This window comes from Calliopsis andreniformis, chromosome 8 (assembly GCF_051401765.1).
Source record: "Calliopsis andreniformis isolate RMS-2024a chromosome 8, iyCalAndr_principal, whole genome shotgun sequence".
Taxonomy (NCBI): Eukaryota; Metazoa; Arthropoda; class Insecta; order Hymenoptera; family Andrenidae; genus Calliopsis; species Calliopsis andreniformis.
In genome coordinates this window covers 410,939-429,983 of record NC_135069.1, presented here as the reverse complement: position 1 = coordinate 429,983, position 19,045 = coordinate 410,939, and the positions used below count along the sequence as shown (strand labels likewise).

The window sequence follows — 19,045 nt, the reverse complement described above, 5'->3', positions numbered from 1 at the left end:
CAACGAACGATCGATCGATCAAAACTAGATCTTTTCGAATGATACCACAGTCCTTTTTGCTACTTTTACTCACTGTGATTGGGTATAATGCGTGGTCATTGATGTGTACCGCTCCTCGCACGTACTGCTCTCGTAAATATTGAATTCCGTGCGGAACGTTCGCAGGGGCCTCTGCTCCTGGAGGACGCGCTGGAATATTATTTAAAACGCGATTAATAAATACAGAGAGATATACGATTATTATTTCTATGAAATTATTCTGTTTCAGGAATTAGGTGAAAAAGGAGAAAGAGTTAAAGGTGCCAAGAGCAAGTGTATCGGTGCAACGTAAAGTGACCCTCTAATTTACTGTCGTTCAGCCAAATACCAAAAGACATTTGTCAGAATCATGTAATGATCGCATTAATAAGACTCTGAAATTACCATGTTGACGATTCTTCTATCGAGCGTCATTGCAACGATTACACCCTTGCTATTCTTTCTCCAACTTGCTATCTCTCTTCGCGATGAACTAACAACGCATGCGACACGTAATCTCAATTCTGAGAACAGAGTTCCAAGGCTCAATATTGCCGTAGGTGAATTTTGATCAGAAAATTAGCGTGTTGTCTCACGGCAAACATGTTCGCACGCACTTAAGCGGAACAGAGTCACCGCTCACTCGATCACCGCGCCGGGAAGAAGTTGCAACGACTGACTGAAACCGACTTGGTCAATTTGCCAACTCGTAAACTCGAGAAACGAACGAACCGTGGGCGCGCAGAAAAGCCAGATTCTTTTTTTAGCCAAGCGACCGGTCGGGAGTGCATCCGAACGCGAGTCCCGTGTCTCTTGTCTCGAATAATTCCATTCGTGAATTGCGAGCCTAATCGATCCGTTTTACGCGCGATCTCAAAGCAAACATTCCGTCATAGCTGTTATAGCCAACCCACGTTGGCCTCGAAATCCACGCAAAAGTGGAGGATAACGTAATCGCTGCTGACTAACGAGCGAACAGCACGTGCCTCCAACCAGACCATACACGTGACAGAGAGAAAAACTTTGTACTAGCGCCGCGGAGAACGATTCGCAGCTCCATCCCCACCCTGCTCTCGATGCACACAATGCAATGCTACGATCGACCCACTTTTTTCTCGGATTCCCGTACCTTTCGTACGATTCTAACTTGCGGTATTGCGGAGGATTTCTTGGAGGATCCAAGGCCATCGTCCACGCGCATTTTGCAAGAGTAAAAACAACGTAACGCTGACGAAAACAACCGGTTACCAGCCGGCACCTCTCGACGTGCCCACCTAAAATACTGCTCAGCGCCAACTGCGCGCTCTCCTTCTCTGCGCCACCGCTTAACTCTCGTTTATCGATCCCTCCTCTACACAGCGGGAGGATCAAACTTTTGTGTAAACTTTGACAGCGACAACATTCGGTGTATCCTTCGATAATCTCAATATATACCGAATATTTGTATACAATTTCCTAAGAATGTTATTTCCTAACATGCACGAAATAAACGAATCCTAAGGAATTAGTCGTGAATGCAACTAAAAATATTTGAAAAATTGACTTACTTGTAAAGACGCGTCTTCGGGGTGCATCGCAGCAAGCTGCCTGACTCGTTCCTGAAGAATATTCACCAGCGTTGTGTACCTTCTGTTAAGATTGTCCAGATCACGCGCCAGGTTGTCGACTGTAGAGACAAATTCTCTTCGCGGCTTTTTCACCGAAGCATCCAAAGAAGGGGAGATATCTTCCAACTGTTCCTTGAACGCTCGAAGTCTTTGTCCATAGATCTAGGGTATTTCGGTTAGCCCGTTACGGTTAGCGGATAAAATACTTATTAGATCACGTTTGTGCATCGCTACCCTTCTCTATGCTCTTTTAGTATTTCTAGAACCTCTGGTCTTCTAAGATGTGCCCTTAGCGATGAAGCAAGCACCACGTGTTATTACGAACCAATTTCGAACGGCAATATTCTAAGCACCTTACTCCTAGTCAGATCGCGACTATTACAAAAAGAAAGCAAGCCCACACCTCGACAGCTTTCGAGGCAAATCGCTTCCCTTTGCAGGACGGCGATTCTAACAACTGGAACAGGCTACGAACAGGCTACGAACAAGAGACTCTCCTCCGTGTAAAGATGAGGGAGTTTCCACTTTAAGAAATTTTTAAAGTGCTTGAAATAACACGTTCCAGTTTTCAGAATAAATCCGTACATTGTTTCACGATACCTCACGTTTAATAGGGGCGATTGGTTAACCGTGCTTCGGTGTATCCATTAAGAGAGGGTGCGTACAATTAGACGTAATAGGGAAGGTGTAAGTAGAAGCAAATTTGTTTCCAATGGCTAGCTATTCGAAACATGGTAACGTTCTAAAGCTAAGATAGTGTATTTCAAGAGTCGTACCGATCGCTCCAATTGCCTCGGCTCGGTTCGACTCGATATAAAGCAACAGCGAGTTTCCTTGCACGATAAGCGTTAGCGTTAGGAACGAAAAAAAAAGCCTACGCGTCGCCTGTATTTACAGCTGTGAGAATGTACTAAAAGGTCCAAAAGCACACGTTCGATGGCACGTCAGCGAAAATATACATAGCGATGCATCCTTGATTCCTGAAAATAACTTCAGAAACTCCAAAGATCTAAATACGTTGCTCTTGCTGACACGGTGATTATCAGTCGCCTAAAAGCCCATGGCAAAACCCGTCGGAAGGGAGTTGTAATCGATTCGCTGGAGGCGAAGAGTAGAGTCCCTCGTGGCGATAGCAGCGTAGCAGCGTACACTTTTTCCTAGCGTGATTGCTGCTGATGACAATTATGGCCCGACGATCCGCGACGATGATCCGCGACGATGATCCGCGACGATGATCCGCGACGACGATCCAGGATGAAAGCCATTGGCGATGCCGATGAGACCATCTTCGCAGCAGGACGCGACACTGAATCTAGCAATTGATGAGGCACACCTCGCCGAACAAAGGGGACAAGAAACAAGGGGAAGAGACAAAGGACATAGAAATCGCGACGCGGAAAACAAATCGCGCAATCTTACGATGGGAGACTATTTTACGTATAAACGACTCACGCAGCATCCCATTCACGCAAGCGTTCATACCGTAAGCTAAAGGCTACCTAAGGCTACCTAATAGGCCAACTAAGCCTACCTAAAGGCTTGCGAGTACCCAGTCACGACTGTGTCGAGCCTCATCTTACCTTTCCTTCGCGTATCAATCGACCACCCGTCACGTTTACCGCCTCGATCGCTGGAGCACGCTCGACCACTCTGTTCAATAGATTCTAAAAATAAATTGCGAGATAAAGAGATGAAGAAAGGAGAAGCAGCTTAAAACTTATCGAAAAACATTGCCCGTATGATTTTAATTACCTTCGCGTTCTCCACTTCCAATTTTCCATAGGACTCGTCGACAAAATCTACTTCGTTTCGGTAAGCATGTTCTAATTGCTGAGCCAAACTGTAGGCAGCTTCCGCGCTGCGTACTCTGTCCACCAGTTGACCACATATGTTAGTCCACCTGGCATTTAGACGATTCACTTCTGCGTCCAATCTGTCCATATCCGTGTGCGGACCGCGATGATTCGATCTCGATTTCTCGACGAGACGTCTAGTATTATGCGCGTCTTCGTTCAGCTGATCCATCGCGTTTTGCTGCTGACTAATAGCATTTTGAAGAACTCTCAGGTCCTCTAACACGTTCTGCAGACCTTTCAGATCAGGTGGTAATTCGTCAAACGAAGCTAGCTTTACTTCGAACTCGGAGATGATTGTTGTGTTCTCATCCAGACTAGAAAGTAGGATTTCAACACATTTCAGACGTTCTATGTAAAGGTTACTTGCATTCCAGATGTGATTCCATTTAGTATTAATAGCATCCAACTTGTTCCTCATCGCTGGAGTCTTCAATGTAATTCCACGGAAGGTCTGCTGAACCATATCGAGGTCGGGAGCTAAACGACGAAGACTTTGCTCGTAGTCTTTGTGCTGTAGCACCAAGTGTTCCAAACTGTCAAGATCTCTTGGCAATGGGGCAGCTATACGGGCATTGAGAATTCTCTCAGCTTCGTCGAGTGCTTGCTGAAGAGCCGAAATCTGTTCGTTGAAAATACGTCCCGCATTCTTCGACTCCTCCTCTGCTCTCGCTCTCTTCTCCAGCTCGTCAAACAATTTATTCACCTCGGCCATTTCTCGTTTCAATCGTCTCAATTGTGGATCAGCTGGATCTCCTTCCGACAATAGCTTCTCAGCATCTTCGTTCAACGCTTTTCTGATCGCGGTTCGCTGATCTTGACCCATGGCCAAGAATTGAGGCAAATCCCAACCCTTCACCACCTTGATGGTCGCAAATATCATATTCTGTCTTAGACGCAGTTGTTTACGTTGCCATAATGCAACGCTTCGGTCATACTGCCGGCGTAATCTCTCTGCCGCGTCGAGAGCATCCTTGTCGGGTGGTTGAAGAGCGAAGCAAACACCTGGTACAGGAGATTCAACGCCTTCCTGATTTTTAACCCGCCACTTTATTCTTCCAGAATTGTCGTATAGGGTGCATTGCTCTCCCTTCTCTATCGACATCTGAAGCGAGACAATTTAGGAACGATTAATGAGATTATGATCGAACGAACGAAGAAACAACGAAGCAATCGATAGCAGAACTTACATTGACTTGTTTGTAACTGCAGACGCAAGTGACTTGCATGGGTCGCGTGACGGGCTGTCGACGTTGTTTCATGGGAACGACATCCTTCGCCTGCTCAACCAGCTTCTGTACCTGATCGCCGTAGCTATTCAATTCTTCCCGAAGTTCTTGCATACCCTTCAATAGACGTTCACCCTCGTCTAACGAGAAATCTGACTGCGAGTAAATGGTATTGAGCGTCTCGTCCCTCTTCGCGATCCATTGTTCTGCCTGCTGAATTTCGCGGAAGAACTGCTGACTTTGAGCGGCGTGCTTCAGGTGCACCTCTAAACAGAGAGTCAACTGAAGGAGCCAAGCCCATTGACTCTGCATGGCGGACATGTACGCTTCGATCGTCTTCGCAGCTGGATGATGCTGAAGAACCAAGGCCTCGCCGCGATCTTGTACCGCCGAAAATTGAATCTCTCGTTTTTCGAGATCACTCATCAGCGACTGAAATTATTCATTTTTATATTAGACATCTATTCGCGCATATTAACTATTTCGATTTACGGTAAAAGAATAAGGAATATGTTTAATGTTAATCATACTGTTACGTAAAGAATCAAGATTACCTCTATTCCAGATCCATAAGTTCGCTTGGAAATAAAGGAAATGTAATGAAATGAAGGGAAATTAAAAGGTGCATGGGCGTTTGCAGGCAGTTTTAATATCAAAAGATCGCGTACCTCGTAATACTGCTCGATACTCTGCACGTTAAGATTTTTATCGCTCCAATCGCGCGTCACTTCTGTTTCCTCCTTAGAACTTAGCCAAACCAGCTCTCCGGTCGCAGATTGTATAAAATCATGTAACGTGTCTAAATCGGATAATCTCTTGTTCGAAGCTGATAATAACTCGGTATATAGTTTTTGAAGAACAGCGAGATGTTGACTGTAGAGGGTTAATTCTTCTCCATGGAAGTGATTCTTCGATTGCACGCATCTGTCCACTTTCGGATGGAACTGCTCGATATTCTTGTGCTCTCTCTGATGAACATCTAGTTCGTTCTGAACGCTAGGCAGATCCGAACCGTAGTCTGCCTCTTGCAACTGTTTAATTTTGGCTTTGCACCAATCGATGCAATCGTGCAAGGCACGGAAGTGAGGGTTGGTATCTACTAATCGAGTCTCATGAACGGTAGTACGGTGTTTCGTGACGACACGCTCTTCGACCGGGAACGACACGGCCGACAAGGGCTGTACCAAACGCTTATGAAGAAGAGATCGCAAAGCGACCCACCGTTGATGCAGCTTTTGAACTCTATCGCACAAGTGGAGTAGGATCAATAATAGCTCAACTACTATTCTACATTCGATAAAGATTACAAGTATAAAGAGAAACCTTTTATGGAGTTCCGCAGCCTGACTGTATCTTCCCTCGGTAAGAGTGTGGACGTCGGTAAAGATATTCTGAATCTGGATTTCGGTGTTTCGTATATCCTGCTCGAGAAGATCAACCGCGTGTTTCGCTTCGAGAGGATGGAGCCGATCGAGACGTCGCGCTTCATCTTCCACGCGGCTCTCGAGTTCCTCCAGTCGACTGTCAGTCATCTTCATCTCTCTGTGAACTTTCTCGGCCAGCCGTTGCAGTCGCTCGAGTCTGGAGAGCGGTAAAAACACGAGTAACGCAAAAATCCTACCGAAGCAAATCGACAACGCGATCGGTCATCCTTCTTACCGTTTTATTTCATCGACGATCGCCTGCTCTCTCTCCTGATGCAGCATTATCAAGCGGTTCCAGTTCTTTTCAATCACATCGATATGTAACTCAGGTTCCATGTCGACCTCGCCGACCGCCTCGAAATACTTTTGTAAATCCCTGAATATATAAGCAAGTCTTTGCTTATCCCGATACCGCGGCGGGACCTCTTCGTTTTTGAATTTAGTACTGTCGGCTGCCAATTTTTTCATCTCGATCAGGGTTGGGGGGAAGGCACGTTCCTGCATCAGGCTCATTTTCTCTCGAATCCATAGATGAAGGGAACTGGCTAATTCCCTGTATTCCGCCGAGCGCCTTTGCGCCTCGGCGTCGTATAACGGATGAATAGCTGGCGGCTCCGGGAACACGTCGTAGAGCGAAGAGATGTACGTTATCAAGGACTTCTCATCCGGCTCAGGAGTATCCACATCTAGAGGAAATAGAGAAAAAGAGATGAACCCCGAGCCTCTTTCGTCCCGCGTTCCTTCCCTTTTTCGAACAGAGAACACGCTCGTCCGATCGCTTTATCGCGCAGCAAGGAACAAACCACAGAGTGGGAGTAAATGGTCACGGTCCAAGCGTCGACCGGAAACGGTCTACTACCAACGTGTGTCCCGTACATCGGCACAAAAGGACACAAGAGAAAATACGAACGATGTAGCGAAACACAGTTTCGTTCGCGGAATTTTCAAGCGGTCTGAATAGGAGAAAAGAGGGGAATTACCTTCAGGATCGAGAAGCCTCGTAACGCCATACTCGCGCTCCGCGACGTGGAAGACCCGATCGAGCCGCTCTCGCGGCTGACTTGCACGGGCGCCTCTCCAGTCGACTAGATCTGGCCTGTTTCGGTGGATCAAGGCGCTGAACGCTAGGCCATCCCTCCAAGAGCCAGTGAAATCCGTGACACGTACACCAGGGTAACGTGCCGTCGATCGTCGAGCCCATCGCAACAGAGCTTCTCGGGCGGTGACATTCGGTTCCTGACCCACTACTATATCGGATATCTAGGAAGAAAAGAAAATCGAAATTTCGTTGACGAAACTTTTCATTCATTCGATGCTGTTTCTACTGTTGAGTTTGAAAAGTTGGACAAACGAAACGGCATCGACTTCAACTTTCTCATCATTTTATACGGTCTGATTCTGGGGTCGTGCATGAGTCTCGACGTCGTTTCCGCTTGGTTCGCCCTTCGATGTTTAATTGCGCGCGTCCTTTCACCCCCTGCTGACGTACCCTACTCGAGAGGAAGCGCGAACCTAGAGGACGAACGACGACAGCGGAATTCCGGCGCGAAGAGCGCGATCAAGGGCGACGACGATTGTTGCGAGGAACGACCATTTTCGCCAGATTGACGCTTACCCGAACGGTTTTCGGTTTTGGCGAAGCTTGTCGGCTGAATGAGTAGGAAGCAGCGGTGGTGGTGTCCTGTATGTAGCCTGCAGAGGCGCGTTTCGTCAAATCCTCGGCTACGCATCTCTCTTCGCCGCGAGTCAAGGTGGTCGTTTTACGAACGATCCGTGTCACGATACGCTTCGTGCCATTTTCACCGCGTCTCGAGGTCTTCGTTGACTCGATCGAAGATCCTAAACCGTAGCGTGATCAACCATTTTTTCGACAATTTTTCCGACTATTTTTCCAACGAGACGTCAACTTTGCTGCTTCAAGTTGACGACACACCGAGAGACGAGCATCGTGGAACGCTGTCGTGACCAACCAGACAATTGGAAATCACCTCACGGTTCGGTTCTGTCTCGGCTCGCTTTCAATTCAGTACCGTCTACGCTGATCGTGCAGCGATTTCTCATCTGTTAGAAACAGACGCATACGAAACGTCGACCTTCCAAACTTTCAGTGCTTAACAACGATAAGATAAGCGAAATAATTTACGATTGTGCTAATAACGATTGAAGATCATATCGGAGAGGGAAGAGATTATAACATGAGTAATGACGAAAGTGAAGAAAATGACATTTCGTAGACGTCGAATGATCTCTAAACGCTTGTCATCGTTAGGTTGACCACGGAAATTTCTCTCGGTGTGTTCACAACTCGTTCGTACGATTTCCTACCTAGCACCTCTGTGGAGAGTCGTCGTTTCGTATAGACTGCTGTCAAATCGTCGGGAACGGAGGTCGCGGTAGTTGGAGCAGGCGAGGCGACGTTCTCGCGAGCGTCGTCCTCCCTGGTACCCTGCACGAACAGCCGACCACCTTTGCTGAAACGGTATATCGACATTTTCGATATGAAACGACGGTGTCGACGAGCCTTTTGCCACCGATGCTTTCTTCGCCTTTCCGTCTCTACTCCAAGTCACTAGCATCTGCTCGCAGAAGAGACGGCGAGCCGTGTACGAGCGGTCATTTACAGCCTTATCTGGTAGTCGCGTCGCGTGAAAGCCGATTATCGAGAATCGAGCGAACACCTCGTCGCGCAAACTTCGCCGACTCTTAGCTAAGTGCCTAGCATGTGGTTGCGCGTTTCATGGTACGTGTTATGCTTTTTTTTTGCTCGCCGTTTCGTTGCCCAGCGACGATAATAATTCGTCACGTGTTTAACACACTGTCCCAAGAGAGGAGATTCAGGAAACGGGAGCCCAGCCGTGGCGTAGAACTGTATACTCGTCGAATCGTAAAGCCGGTCTCGAAAGAACGTCACTGGTGGCAGGTGGATAGGAAGAACAGTAAAGAGAAACCGGCGAACAGGATAGCGATAACGCGCGAACGAACAATTAGTCGTTATCGACGACACTGAAAGAGGCAGCGACTCGACACGTATCGCCAACCGACTGGCATGCACTAAACAGGTAGCTGATCGAGCCTCCGATCCCCACTTTCCTCACGTTCCTTCCTTTCGTGCTTCTTTGCTTGCTCGCTCGTTCATTCGCTCGTTCATTCGCTTGCTCGCACGTTTCACCGGTAAGGTTTCACGATGCGGATCGTTCGCCGTCTATCGGTCTATCCGCGACACCACAGACCCGCCGCGCCGCGCGAGTCTCGTTCGTTTAACGGAGCGTCAGAGCCAGAGCATTCTTCGGGAAAACTACCGCGAAACGACAGGATGACACGTCGCGATTCACCGAACGACCGACAGCGTGCCGCGTTGTATCCGGCAGTCGTCGCGAGAGTAGGCCAACGAAATGCGCGCAGGTGAGAGACGCCTCCGACAACCCTGCCTGCCCCCCCATGCCACTCAATCCCCCCTTTCTCCTCTCCTTCTGTCTCTCGGCTATACATATATTTCCTTTCCTCCTTTCCGCATTTGTCCTTCTCGCCATATCGTCTTGTCTGTTTCACGAGTTTCATCCTGCACACCTATGCTCTCCCTGCTTCCGCGACACCCACCCCCGTCTTTGTCCTTCTCCTCTGCCTCCTCTGCCTCCTCTGCCTCCTCTGCCTCCTCTGCCTCCTCTTCGTCGTCATCGATATCAACATTGTCATCTAAACCGTCACCGTTACCGTCATCGTCATCGTTGGACATGTTTACAGTCGTTGTAGAGGCAAGTATCAGAGCGCATGCGCTCGGGCGATATCGTGCGAGTCAGTGACGAAAGCACTCCAGCTATGGGACGAGCCAGCCCCACTTCGGCCGTTTCGAAAGAAACTTGGCTCGTCTCTCGCCATCGCTACTCGCTCGGTTCTCGCGCGCCGCGTCCTTCCTCCTTTTCCTTTTCCAGAAATATTCGATGCTACAGCACGGCGGCACAGTATAACGCTCCATCGCTAAATACCACCTTCTATCTGTCACGGAGGTAGAGTTACCTAATTCGTCCAACTCGTTAATTAATATACGCGTTGGCTATTGTGGAGGTCGCGCAGAAAACGAGAAACGCACGCACCTTATAGTCTAATGGACGATTGTCTCGCGGAGGAGGAGGACGACCAAGGAACGAAAACAATACCTAAACAAGTCGACGCAAAGCGGGATAACGTCTCTGAGCAGTCGCCAAAGCGTCGGCAGCGTCGCGAGAAAAACGGAACGGAAAAGAACCGAGATGGGAGAATCGCACGGTTGCTCCAAACAGGATATGACGCGATCGCTTCAGCAACCACTTGCTCGGTTCTGACTGCTCGTACTTCCTCGCTACCAAACCCAGATCCTTTGCACGAATATTCTTCGCAGTCGAAATTCCATCTTAACATTCTGGTCAAGTTCTTATCGTTTCCATCGGGCAATCCTGCTAGAAGTTCCGCAAGTAAGATCAATCGACATCGCATAGCGCAATGCAAATACCCCCCAGCGCGTTACGAGACTGGTAAGACAGCACCCAAGAGGCGTACGTTTATTATACTTTCTGATGTCAGAAGAATGTTACATGAACGTTAAATGCGCATAACGTTGATACCGTGAAATAGAAATTTCTTTTGGCGAGAAACTATCGCACCTTTGAGAATCGACAGCTCTTACACGTTCGCTAACTTTTATTTTCTCTAGAATGTCACCTAGAATGTAGCATGAATAGATCAAAGGGTAAAGTTTTTTCCCATTCAGTAATTTCGCATGCGACGCTCCATTAAAAAGACATTTCGTCGCGACAGCGTTACAAGGAATCCGATGAATTAACGGCAGGCCTTGGTTGGTGGCGTCATCCGCGGTTTTTGTATTCGATGTCTGATCAACCGACTCTGATTATCATAATTACAAGGTGGGCGAGAGTCCACGCGACGCGTAAGGACGGCACTCGCGACGATCCGTCCTCCACCCACATCTACGAATACCATATCGGCATTCGGTTTTGTCTGACAATGAGCGTCACTCCTTCCGCCTCGTTGGCGCGGTTGGAAGTGCGAAATACCATAAACGGTAACGTCTGCCGCGAGGTTCGAACGAAAGGACGCTCGTCACCGGAGGCGATGGAATATTGGACGCCACCCGCCACCCGCCACCCGCATGCAATCAGCTCGCGCGAGCACGAGACCGTGGACAATGAGAATGGACAAGCGAGGAGAACCTGGCCCGAGAGCTCGATCCGATTCGGCATTCAATGACTTGGAATCTACGCGCGAGCGACATCTACCGCTCTGCACACGTCCGCGCGGTCGATAAGAGATCCACGACACCACGAATCTATCCCGTTCTTTTGCTCCCTTTCAACTTTCAACGTTTCTTCTCATCTTTTTCTTTGGCTCTTTGGGAATCGCTATGGGATAAAAGTGTAGGGAACTTACCTTGCGTCGCCAGCTCTGCGGCGCGAAAGAAAACAAAAAATATATCATTAGATAGATACGTCGGATGGTTGGTTAGCAAGAGTAAAATACAAGGTGTTCTAAAGTTACGAAACAAACTGGAGTATGGAAATTTGTTACACGAAACGAGATCGATAGGACCTTCCACTACGTTGCGATCCGAGATTCTGCGTTCTTTTCTCTATCTTGTCTTCTTTCGAACTCATTGTCGTCAGCCGAAATGGAATACAGCTCGGATCGCGAAACGATATGTAGGTTTCCTGATCTCTTCTGCTACGACTAATTGCTGTGTATCGAGTTGCCTCGTATTTTTAGGGCAGCCTACGTAGCTTTTCTGCCCATTTTTCTCGTTGGGTGCGCGAGATAAGAGTCGAGAAGACACACTGTGTCCCTTTGTGCGGCGGATCGCGTGACGCGATTACTCTCGCCGCGTTCGATCGGCCTGTTCGACGTTTTTGCGAACCGTATGCGCAGACGATCTCGAACATCGCCGCCGACGGCTGTCTTCTCCCGTTCGGCTACCGTGTAATCGCGTTCCCATTCCGACTCACGTCGCTTTCGACGATTCGTCTTTCGCCCTGCGTTTCTCCATTTCCCTTTCGATCGGAACAAAAATCGCAGGCAAGAAACAAGACACCGCGGTACAGGCTGCACCGCAGTAATCACGCTTCTCCTCTCCTCATCTGTCTCTCCTCTACCATACATTCCATGACACAGCTTTGCGATCGTTTCTGCTCGCGTCTCTAGCACGTAAAACCGCGCAACGCGACTGGATAACTAAACATCTTTCTTCCTATATCATGCACGACATTTCGCGACTCGAAAGGCGAACCAGGTCTTTCAACTTTCTTAACTATTCAACTACGAAAGTCCAACATGTCACAAGGCTAAATAGTGAAATTCATTTCACTATTCACTACAAGGACATTTCAGAAGATACTACTCACCTGGAAGTGAAGTATGATGGTCCATATCAAACCCAGAGTGAGTTTCGGGTTTCCATCGACGATGTCCTCGGCACGGATATTGACAAGCTTGATTTTCTTGTATCGTAGGAAATCAAGGGCCATTTGCACATTCTGCAGCATGTGGAAACGCATCCGACCCCTTTCCCGCGGCTAAAAAGTTATCGATAAGTCGACATTAGAGATCGGAAAGCAATGGCCTACCCTCGGCTGGGCCTATCCTATAATCCTATAGTTTTATCATCATGCTCCTCCAAGAAATCGATGAACCCGTTCTTTCTACTCAGCCAGTTATTTAAACAGGGTCAAGTTGACCCCACCCTATCAATTATGTAACAAGCTGTCCCACCCTAGAAGCCGAGGGTTTCAGCGAAATTCTAGGATAACGTTGAATACATACGAGATGTTCCCCTGAGAGAACCTCCAGCAAGGATATGAGGTTGTGCCCGTCCCGCAGGTCTTCGAACAAGTCTCCGACATGCCTGCTGGCCTGCAACAACGATTTTACAGATCAGACAATTTTTCTTAGATCAGTTCAATAGATGGTAAAAAAAACAACTTCAGAACATAAGAATAAAAAACGGAAAACAGGAATGAAAAAAAAGGAGACTGGAAAGAAACGAACAATGAGCAGGTAGCGAGTAAAAAAGTAAATTCTATAAACGTGCAAATACACAGAGAAAAACGACCAGGGGATAAAAATGTAAGATAGCCGGAACGCGAATAGGTAGATACGTAAAAGTGTTGACATTCGCGCAGCGTACACGAAAAATAAAGTTACTCGATGCTTCGCAATAATCGCTCGTTTTCGAAACTCGCGGCTACGATTAAACTGTGATACCCATTGCGATTAGCAGATATCGCGGTATCAACATGCCTCGTGATCACTGGCGACCTCGTCAAACTGCCCAATTCGATAACCGCATGGTTGTGACGGCGATTAATCACGTTTCGCAAGGAATAACTTTGTTCTAGAGAAGAGAGAAAGAAGGGAAAAGGAACGTGTACGAGGTTGTTACTTGCAGGAACAGGATTGTTCGGATGAACTAAAGGGGACGTTTGTACAAAAACGATTATCGGTGCATGCGAAAACTCCATCTAATGTTGGCGTAGCCAGTCATTAACGACACCTGCCGTGCACTTACAGTGGGGGAACAGCATGGCTGGTTGTTCACAAGGACGCACACGTGCAGGCACGTGTAAGTCTGAAAAAAACATTGGTTGAAAAAGGAGCAGGCTGCGGATTACTTTATTCCGCATGCCTTTCCGCGATTCACGACCGACGGTAGCGAGACAGATGAAACTGCATCGTTTCTCCTTAGTACTTATCCGCCTAAATAGACACTGTTGTAGCAGAGTATCCACTGCGAAACCGAGTTTACTCGGTTATTCGGTTACTTTCTTCAATTCCAATTCCCCATCCTTCTGCTACCCTCGGTCGTACGAACGAGTGATCCTTGACCGAACGATTTCACATGGCATGCTACTCAGAGTGTGAAAGCTATTCGGGTAATTTTCCCTTTGCGAACAGTTCGCAAACTTTTCAAACTTCGTGATTCTTCGTTGCGTGCCGATGATTCGAAAAGCGAATCTAGAACACAGGAGCAGCCATCGATATTTCTCTTCGTTCAATTTGCTCTAGATTCACCTTTGGAAACACTGACACGAAACCGAAAATCGTCCTGCGACCTAGTAACCGAACCACTCGTTCTCTTCAACGTTCGATTGGAGAAAAGAGAACTCCTGGACTCATACCTTCACGTATTTCCAATGCTAAGGTGGGCATGAAAAAATAAAATCACAATATACGATTACGACGGGGTATTCGCCTAAGGTAAATTTTACTTTACGTTATGACAGATATTCTTTGAGAATAGTGGTAATCGGTACGTTGTCGCAAACAGGACGAGCTGTCTACGTTTCGTTCTCAATCTATGTAGATATTTTCGATACAATATCGTTTCGCAACAACGACCGATGACTACTGATCGCGTATCGACATCGAATAAACGATGAAACGTGTGCACGATCGATGGGCGCAGTAAAGAATTAATACATCATCGTAACTTTACGACTCGAGCCTATTGCGAGGTGTGTAGATAATTATCGTTAAGAATGAAAGAAATATTTCATGGATTGGGATTCATGAAGGCATGGAAGCTACCGTGGACCATTTCCTCAGTAGAAGATTACGCAACGATAGCGATGCGTCATGCACAATGCCATGCATTCACTTTATCGAACCGATCCTAGCCAATCTTCCTGCTCCAGCTGACATCTACCCAGCTGATCGATTCATTAAAATGCTGACTGATTAATCGACTAACTGACTGGCTACACGTTCGTCTCTTCGTGTATCTAAGTAGCTACTTGCCCCTCCCCACCCACTTACCGGATAGTAAAAGGTGGTCGATCGGGCACGTCGTCTACGTCGTCCACGTCGTCCACGTCGTCCACGTCGTCCACAGGAGAACGATTCCGAATAAGGTTACGCTGACGAGAGGAAAGGTGGGCGCTGGGAATCGCGGAATCGTAGAATCGCGGAATCGAGCAGGTAGTAGATAGTCAGCGAGAGAGTCAGTACCAAGTGGCTCGCAAACACGCGGTACCATTCGTCGTTGCGTACTCTCTCCAATTGATTAGCGAACGACAAAATTCGATTGACTCGAAATGGTACCTCTCTCGCCATTTCGTCGACGAAATCTCGCCCTCTGGAAAGGGTTGAATTCGACAGACATCGGCGCACTCAACGCCACATTCTATTATAGCTAAAATCAAGTAGAGGTAATGGCTGCGACTGTGAATAAGGGGTGAGTAATACCATCTCGACAGGCGCCGTGCCGCCGCAAGAAAACGAGTCTCGATAACCCTCGAAATACCATTCGAGCTATACTCGCCGCTACGAACAGCTTCTCCTCTTCGATCTGACCTCTCTTCTTTTCTTTCCTCTCGCCTTTTTGTCTCGCCTTTTTGTCTCGCCTTTGCGTTTCGCCTTTGCGTTTCGCCTTTGCATACGCGCGTCCGACGTAACGAGAATGCGATGCGAACAATGTCTCTGTGACGTCGAACGTCATCGAATCCCTATGTTTTCTTTTCTTACACCCTTCATCTCGCAACTATCATTTGCAGACCATCGACACGAAAAAAACAGACAACGGAGATCAAGGCTAACGCGTATCGAGTTACTAGAATTGTTGGCGATCATGTACCCTGTCATCGGCGTCGTCGATCGTCAGCGTGGTCGCAGTCGCGGTCGGGATCATCGTTTCGTCACCGTCGAAATCGGTATTTGGCACCGTCGATGTCACAGCTCAGCACGGATCGCATTGGCGACGACGACGACGACGACGAGGTTTTTTTCCAACGCATACGTATGTAGCACGACGACGATACAGTCGGTGAAACAACGCAAAACGATAATTCCGTCCGTTCGAGTCCCGTTCGAGTCCCGTTCGAGTCCCGTTCGAGTCCCGTTCGAGTCGCGATCGAGAGACTTTGGCATCGAGGACGAAGACGTTAAAACTTTGCGAATATCCTAAAAATGACTGAAAGGCTAGGCGAAGAATGACGTGTGAGGCATTTCGATGAGGTGAACGCATGAAACAGCCTAATTCGCAAACCTGATTGGGGGAAACTTGTTCAGAATCAAGTCACCGTCGACCGTAATGATTTTCTCGATTTCACCCACTCGGTATCCACTCGGTGTTACCTTGTATAGTCGCGCGTAAAGTACCCTTCTGGAAGGAGCGTGATCAGCCCACGCATACGGCCTACATGGATAGACGGATGCAACGCGTGCACGCGCACATAGAGCAACGAAGGTTCCCCCAATCGTTTATATGTGTACGGTTACGAAACAGCTGGTTGTCGCGCCTCGCGCCTCGCGCGTCGCGCGTCGCTGCTCTCACATGCTCACCTATCAGGTGTTCCGATACTCTTACCTCGGCTCCGCCAACCGTGGCCTCTCGTTAAGGTCGCTCTAAAATTAGTTTCGTTCGATATCTGAAAGGAAGGGCTACGCTTCGAACAAGTACCACCTCCTCGGATAAGCTCGAGGAACTTCTTTAATCCTAAGGGCGAATGCATCGTTATCTAATGGAACTGCGACGATCGATACAACAAACGCTCGGAAGGTTCGCGCCCATCGACGTACGAACACGCCAACTACTTCCCTATTCTGCACATCTCATTGTCTTACCTTTTTCAGATGCTTGTTCACCCATTTCGTAAATGTTTTCTTCTGGATTGCGTCTCGTTCGTCTGTAAACATAGGAATCAACACTCTGTTAATGACGCTGATAATCATCTAACAAAACAGAAGAATCAAACATCCTCTCGCGTTAAATGAGTTCTATTTGTAAACGCACGCACACACGTACACACGATTCTTATTGATTTCCAAGTAACGTAGATCTAATTAAATGGTCAAGCTGCGTGCCTAGAGATCGCCCACTCGACCACGCAATCAGGCAACAGGCAGTCAAGCAGCTGGACAGACGGACAGGCAGACGAACAGGTAGGTAGGTGGTCGAATAGATAGGTAAGTAGGCAGGCAGGCAGGTAGGTAGGTAGGTAGGTAGGTAGGTAGGTAGGTAGGTAGGTAGGTAGGTAGGTAGGTAGGTAGGTACATACGTAGGTTGGAGGTAGGTAGCTCGCTGACTAGCTGGAGAAGTAGGTAAACTGTTGGTACGAAAGCAGTTACTCTGGTAGAGAAAGAGCAGCGAAGCTGGCAGGCAAGAAACAAACGTGCATTAAAATCTGAAGCTATAGTCAGCGTTACAATTGCCAATATATTTTCTGCCTATGATCTTCAACCTGTGTCCTGGATACACCCATTCGCAAATAAAGCTAAGGCAATCAACCTTGTTATTGTTCATAGCTCAGACACGCTTCGCCTAATCCGACTTAGCAACCTTACGATCGCAGTCGGTGCAGAACCCAACAGTTAGCGTTCTCCTGTACGTGTAGGTACGTGTGCATCGACACACAAAGAACTAGGTTCGATGACACAACTCGATCGCGAAATTAATCAAACTCAAGTCGCTCGTTCTCGGAAGGAGCAATTAATAATTACGACCGATTATCCGATTCTACCTATACGCGTAGAAGGGTTAACAAGAATCATCGACTTTCAAACTATCCAGACTGTAGTTTGATGATCTAAACGCGATAATGCTGTAAAACAGACGTCGACCTCCATAAACGAAAAAGGTACCTATTCTCAGTCACCTCGCAACTGAGCCTTTTACAGAGGATAATAGGCAACTCGTAACTTTTATCGCGATTTAAGAGACGATCAAAAATGACGCGACGATTTTAGAAGAGTGGCATACCGAAACAGTGGCAGACAAAAATGGACAATAAAGGAGACATTAGTGTGGTTCCTCGAGACATGGAGATATAAGTCGGAACATTTAATAACTGGAAGCAATAAGAAGGGAAGATAAGGTGCGCCTAATGAGGATGATTGAAAGAGGAAGTAATGTGTGTAACACTCTCGAATTACGCGTAATGCTCTGTGGGTGAATACTTGCAACAGAACCGATAGATAAAATCAAAATCACTTTCGTGAATCCGTTTCGTAAGCAAGATATCTAGCCACTACATAAAACGTGATTATGTACATAGAAAAAAACTTGATACTGCATTCTAATGTGACCGTTCTAAAATGGCGAAGCCCTGGATAATCGCGCGCGATAGGTATTAGGCACACAAGGAAACACTTCAAAAGGTTAGTTAATAATTAAGAAAAAAAAAATCAAGACCACAAATGCTATGTAAAAAACAACTCGACGCGGTGTGGCGATAGGAAAATTCGTGTGAAAAGCTTCGTGTAATTCCCGTAGAGTATAGGGCGTGAGGCTCTCTGGGACTCCCCGACATCGCCATACTATTTCGCTATGGCTATTTCCGAGGCTACTTCCGCGAAACGTTCGCGGGTCAAACGGCAAAAGGTAAATGACCTTAAAAAGCTACTTCCGTTCCCGACGAGTTTCGAGCTGGTATCAACCGATTCGTTAAACGTTCCTCTTTCCCTTGTCAATGCAAAAGCTTTTCAGTTATTTGAAAAAGTAACTAACACATCAAGCAAACCCGTAAATTTGTCAAGAAACCGTCGCCGCAAACGATTAGAAAGAAGGAACAGTTCTACGTCCATCGCTAATTTTCGCCGATTTGCGTAGGATGTGTGCAGCGAAAGAGGAGCGCATGGAATATCGCGTCTAACAGAACTTCCATAGGAAACTGGTCTCGTTTGTTGATCGATACGGGCGGAAGAAAGCAGAAGAGACAGAACTGAATGAACTAACATTAAATGTAAAAATACGAGGAAAAAGTAAAACCGATCGGTAGGCGAGGATCTTATTGAAGGAAATGGGAGGAAAAGTTTCGCGCGACGAGGGAAACGAAGGGTCAAGGTGCGTTGGACGAGGTCCAGCATCGGCATGCCAACTCTTCACCTACCGTGCGCCTCGATGAACATCGCCCAGCAACCCCAGAAAGCCTGCGAGC

At 47.4% G+C, this 19,045-nt stretch overlaps 1 protein-coding gene across 9 annotated transcripts in view; it reads right to left on the bottom strand.

Annotated features, from left to right (window-relative positions):
- Positions 1-19,045, bottom strand: part of Shot (dystonin-like protein short stop) — a 66,063-nt gene that overhangs the window by 33,742 nt on the left and 13,276 nt on the right. For 2 of the 9 annotated variants that reach the window (XM_076383745.1, XM_076383749.1), the window contains exons 2-14: positions 16,734-16,795; positions 13,681-13,740; positions 12,936-13,025; positions 12,518-12,688; positions 7,112-7,391; positions 6,367-6,817; positions 6,031-6,288; positions 5,376-5,949; positions 4,669-5,139; positions 3,378-4,583; positions 3,206-3,289; positions 1,566-1,787; positions 74-189 (exon numbers count right to left, since the gene is read on the bottom strand). In XM_076383745.1, the coding sequence (XP_076239860.1) occupies positions 74-189; positions 1,566-1,787; positions 3,206-3,289; positions 3,378-4,583; positions 4,669-5,139; positions 5,376-5,949; positions 6,031-6,288; positions 6,367-6,817; positions 7,112-7,391; positions 12,518-12,688; positions 12,936-13,025; positions 13,681-13,740; positions 16,734-16,795 (4,045 nt within the window). Of the gene's footprint in view, positions 1-73; positions 190-423; positions 489-1,565; positions 1,788-3,205; positions 3,290-3,377; positions 4,584-4,668; positions 5,140-5,261; positions 5,286-5,375; positions 5,950-6,030; positions 6,289-6,366; positions 6,818-7,111; positions 7,392-7,746; positions 7,971-8,456; positions 8,638-11,552; positions 11,568-12,517; positions 12,689-12,935; positions 13,026-13,680; positions 13,741-16,733; positions 16,796-19,045 lie in introns of those variants that run through there. The other 7 variants (XM_076383746.1, XM_076383750.1, XM_076383743.1 and 4 more) reach the window with 6 other exon arrangements.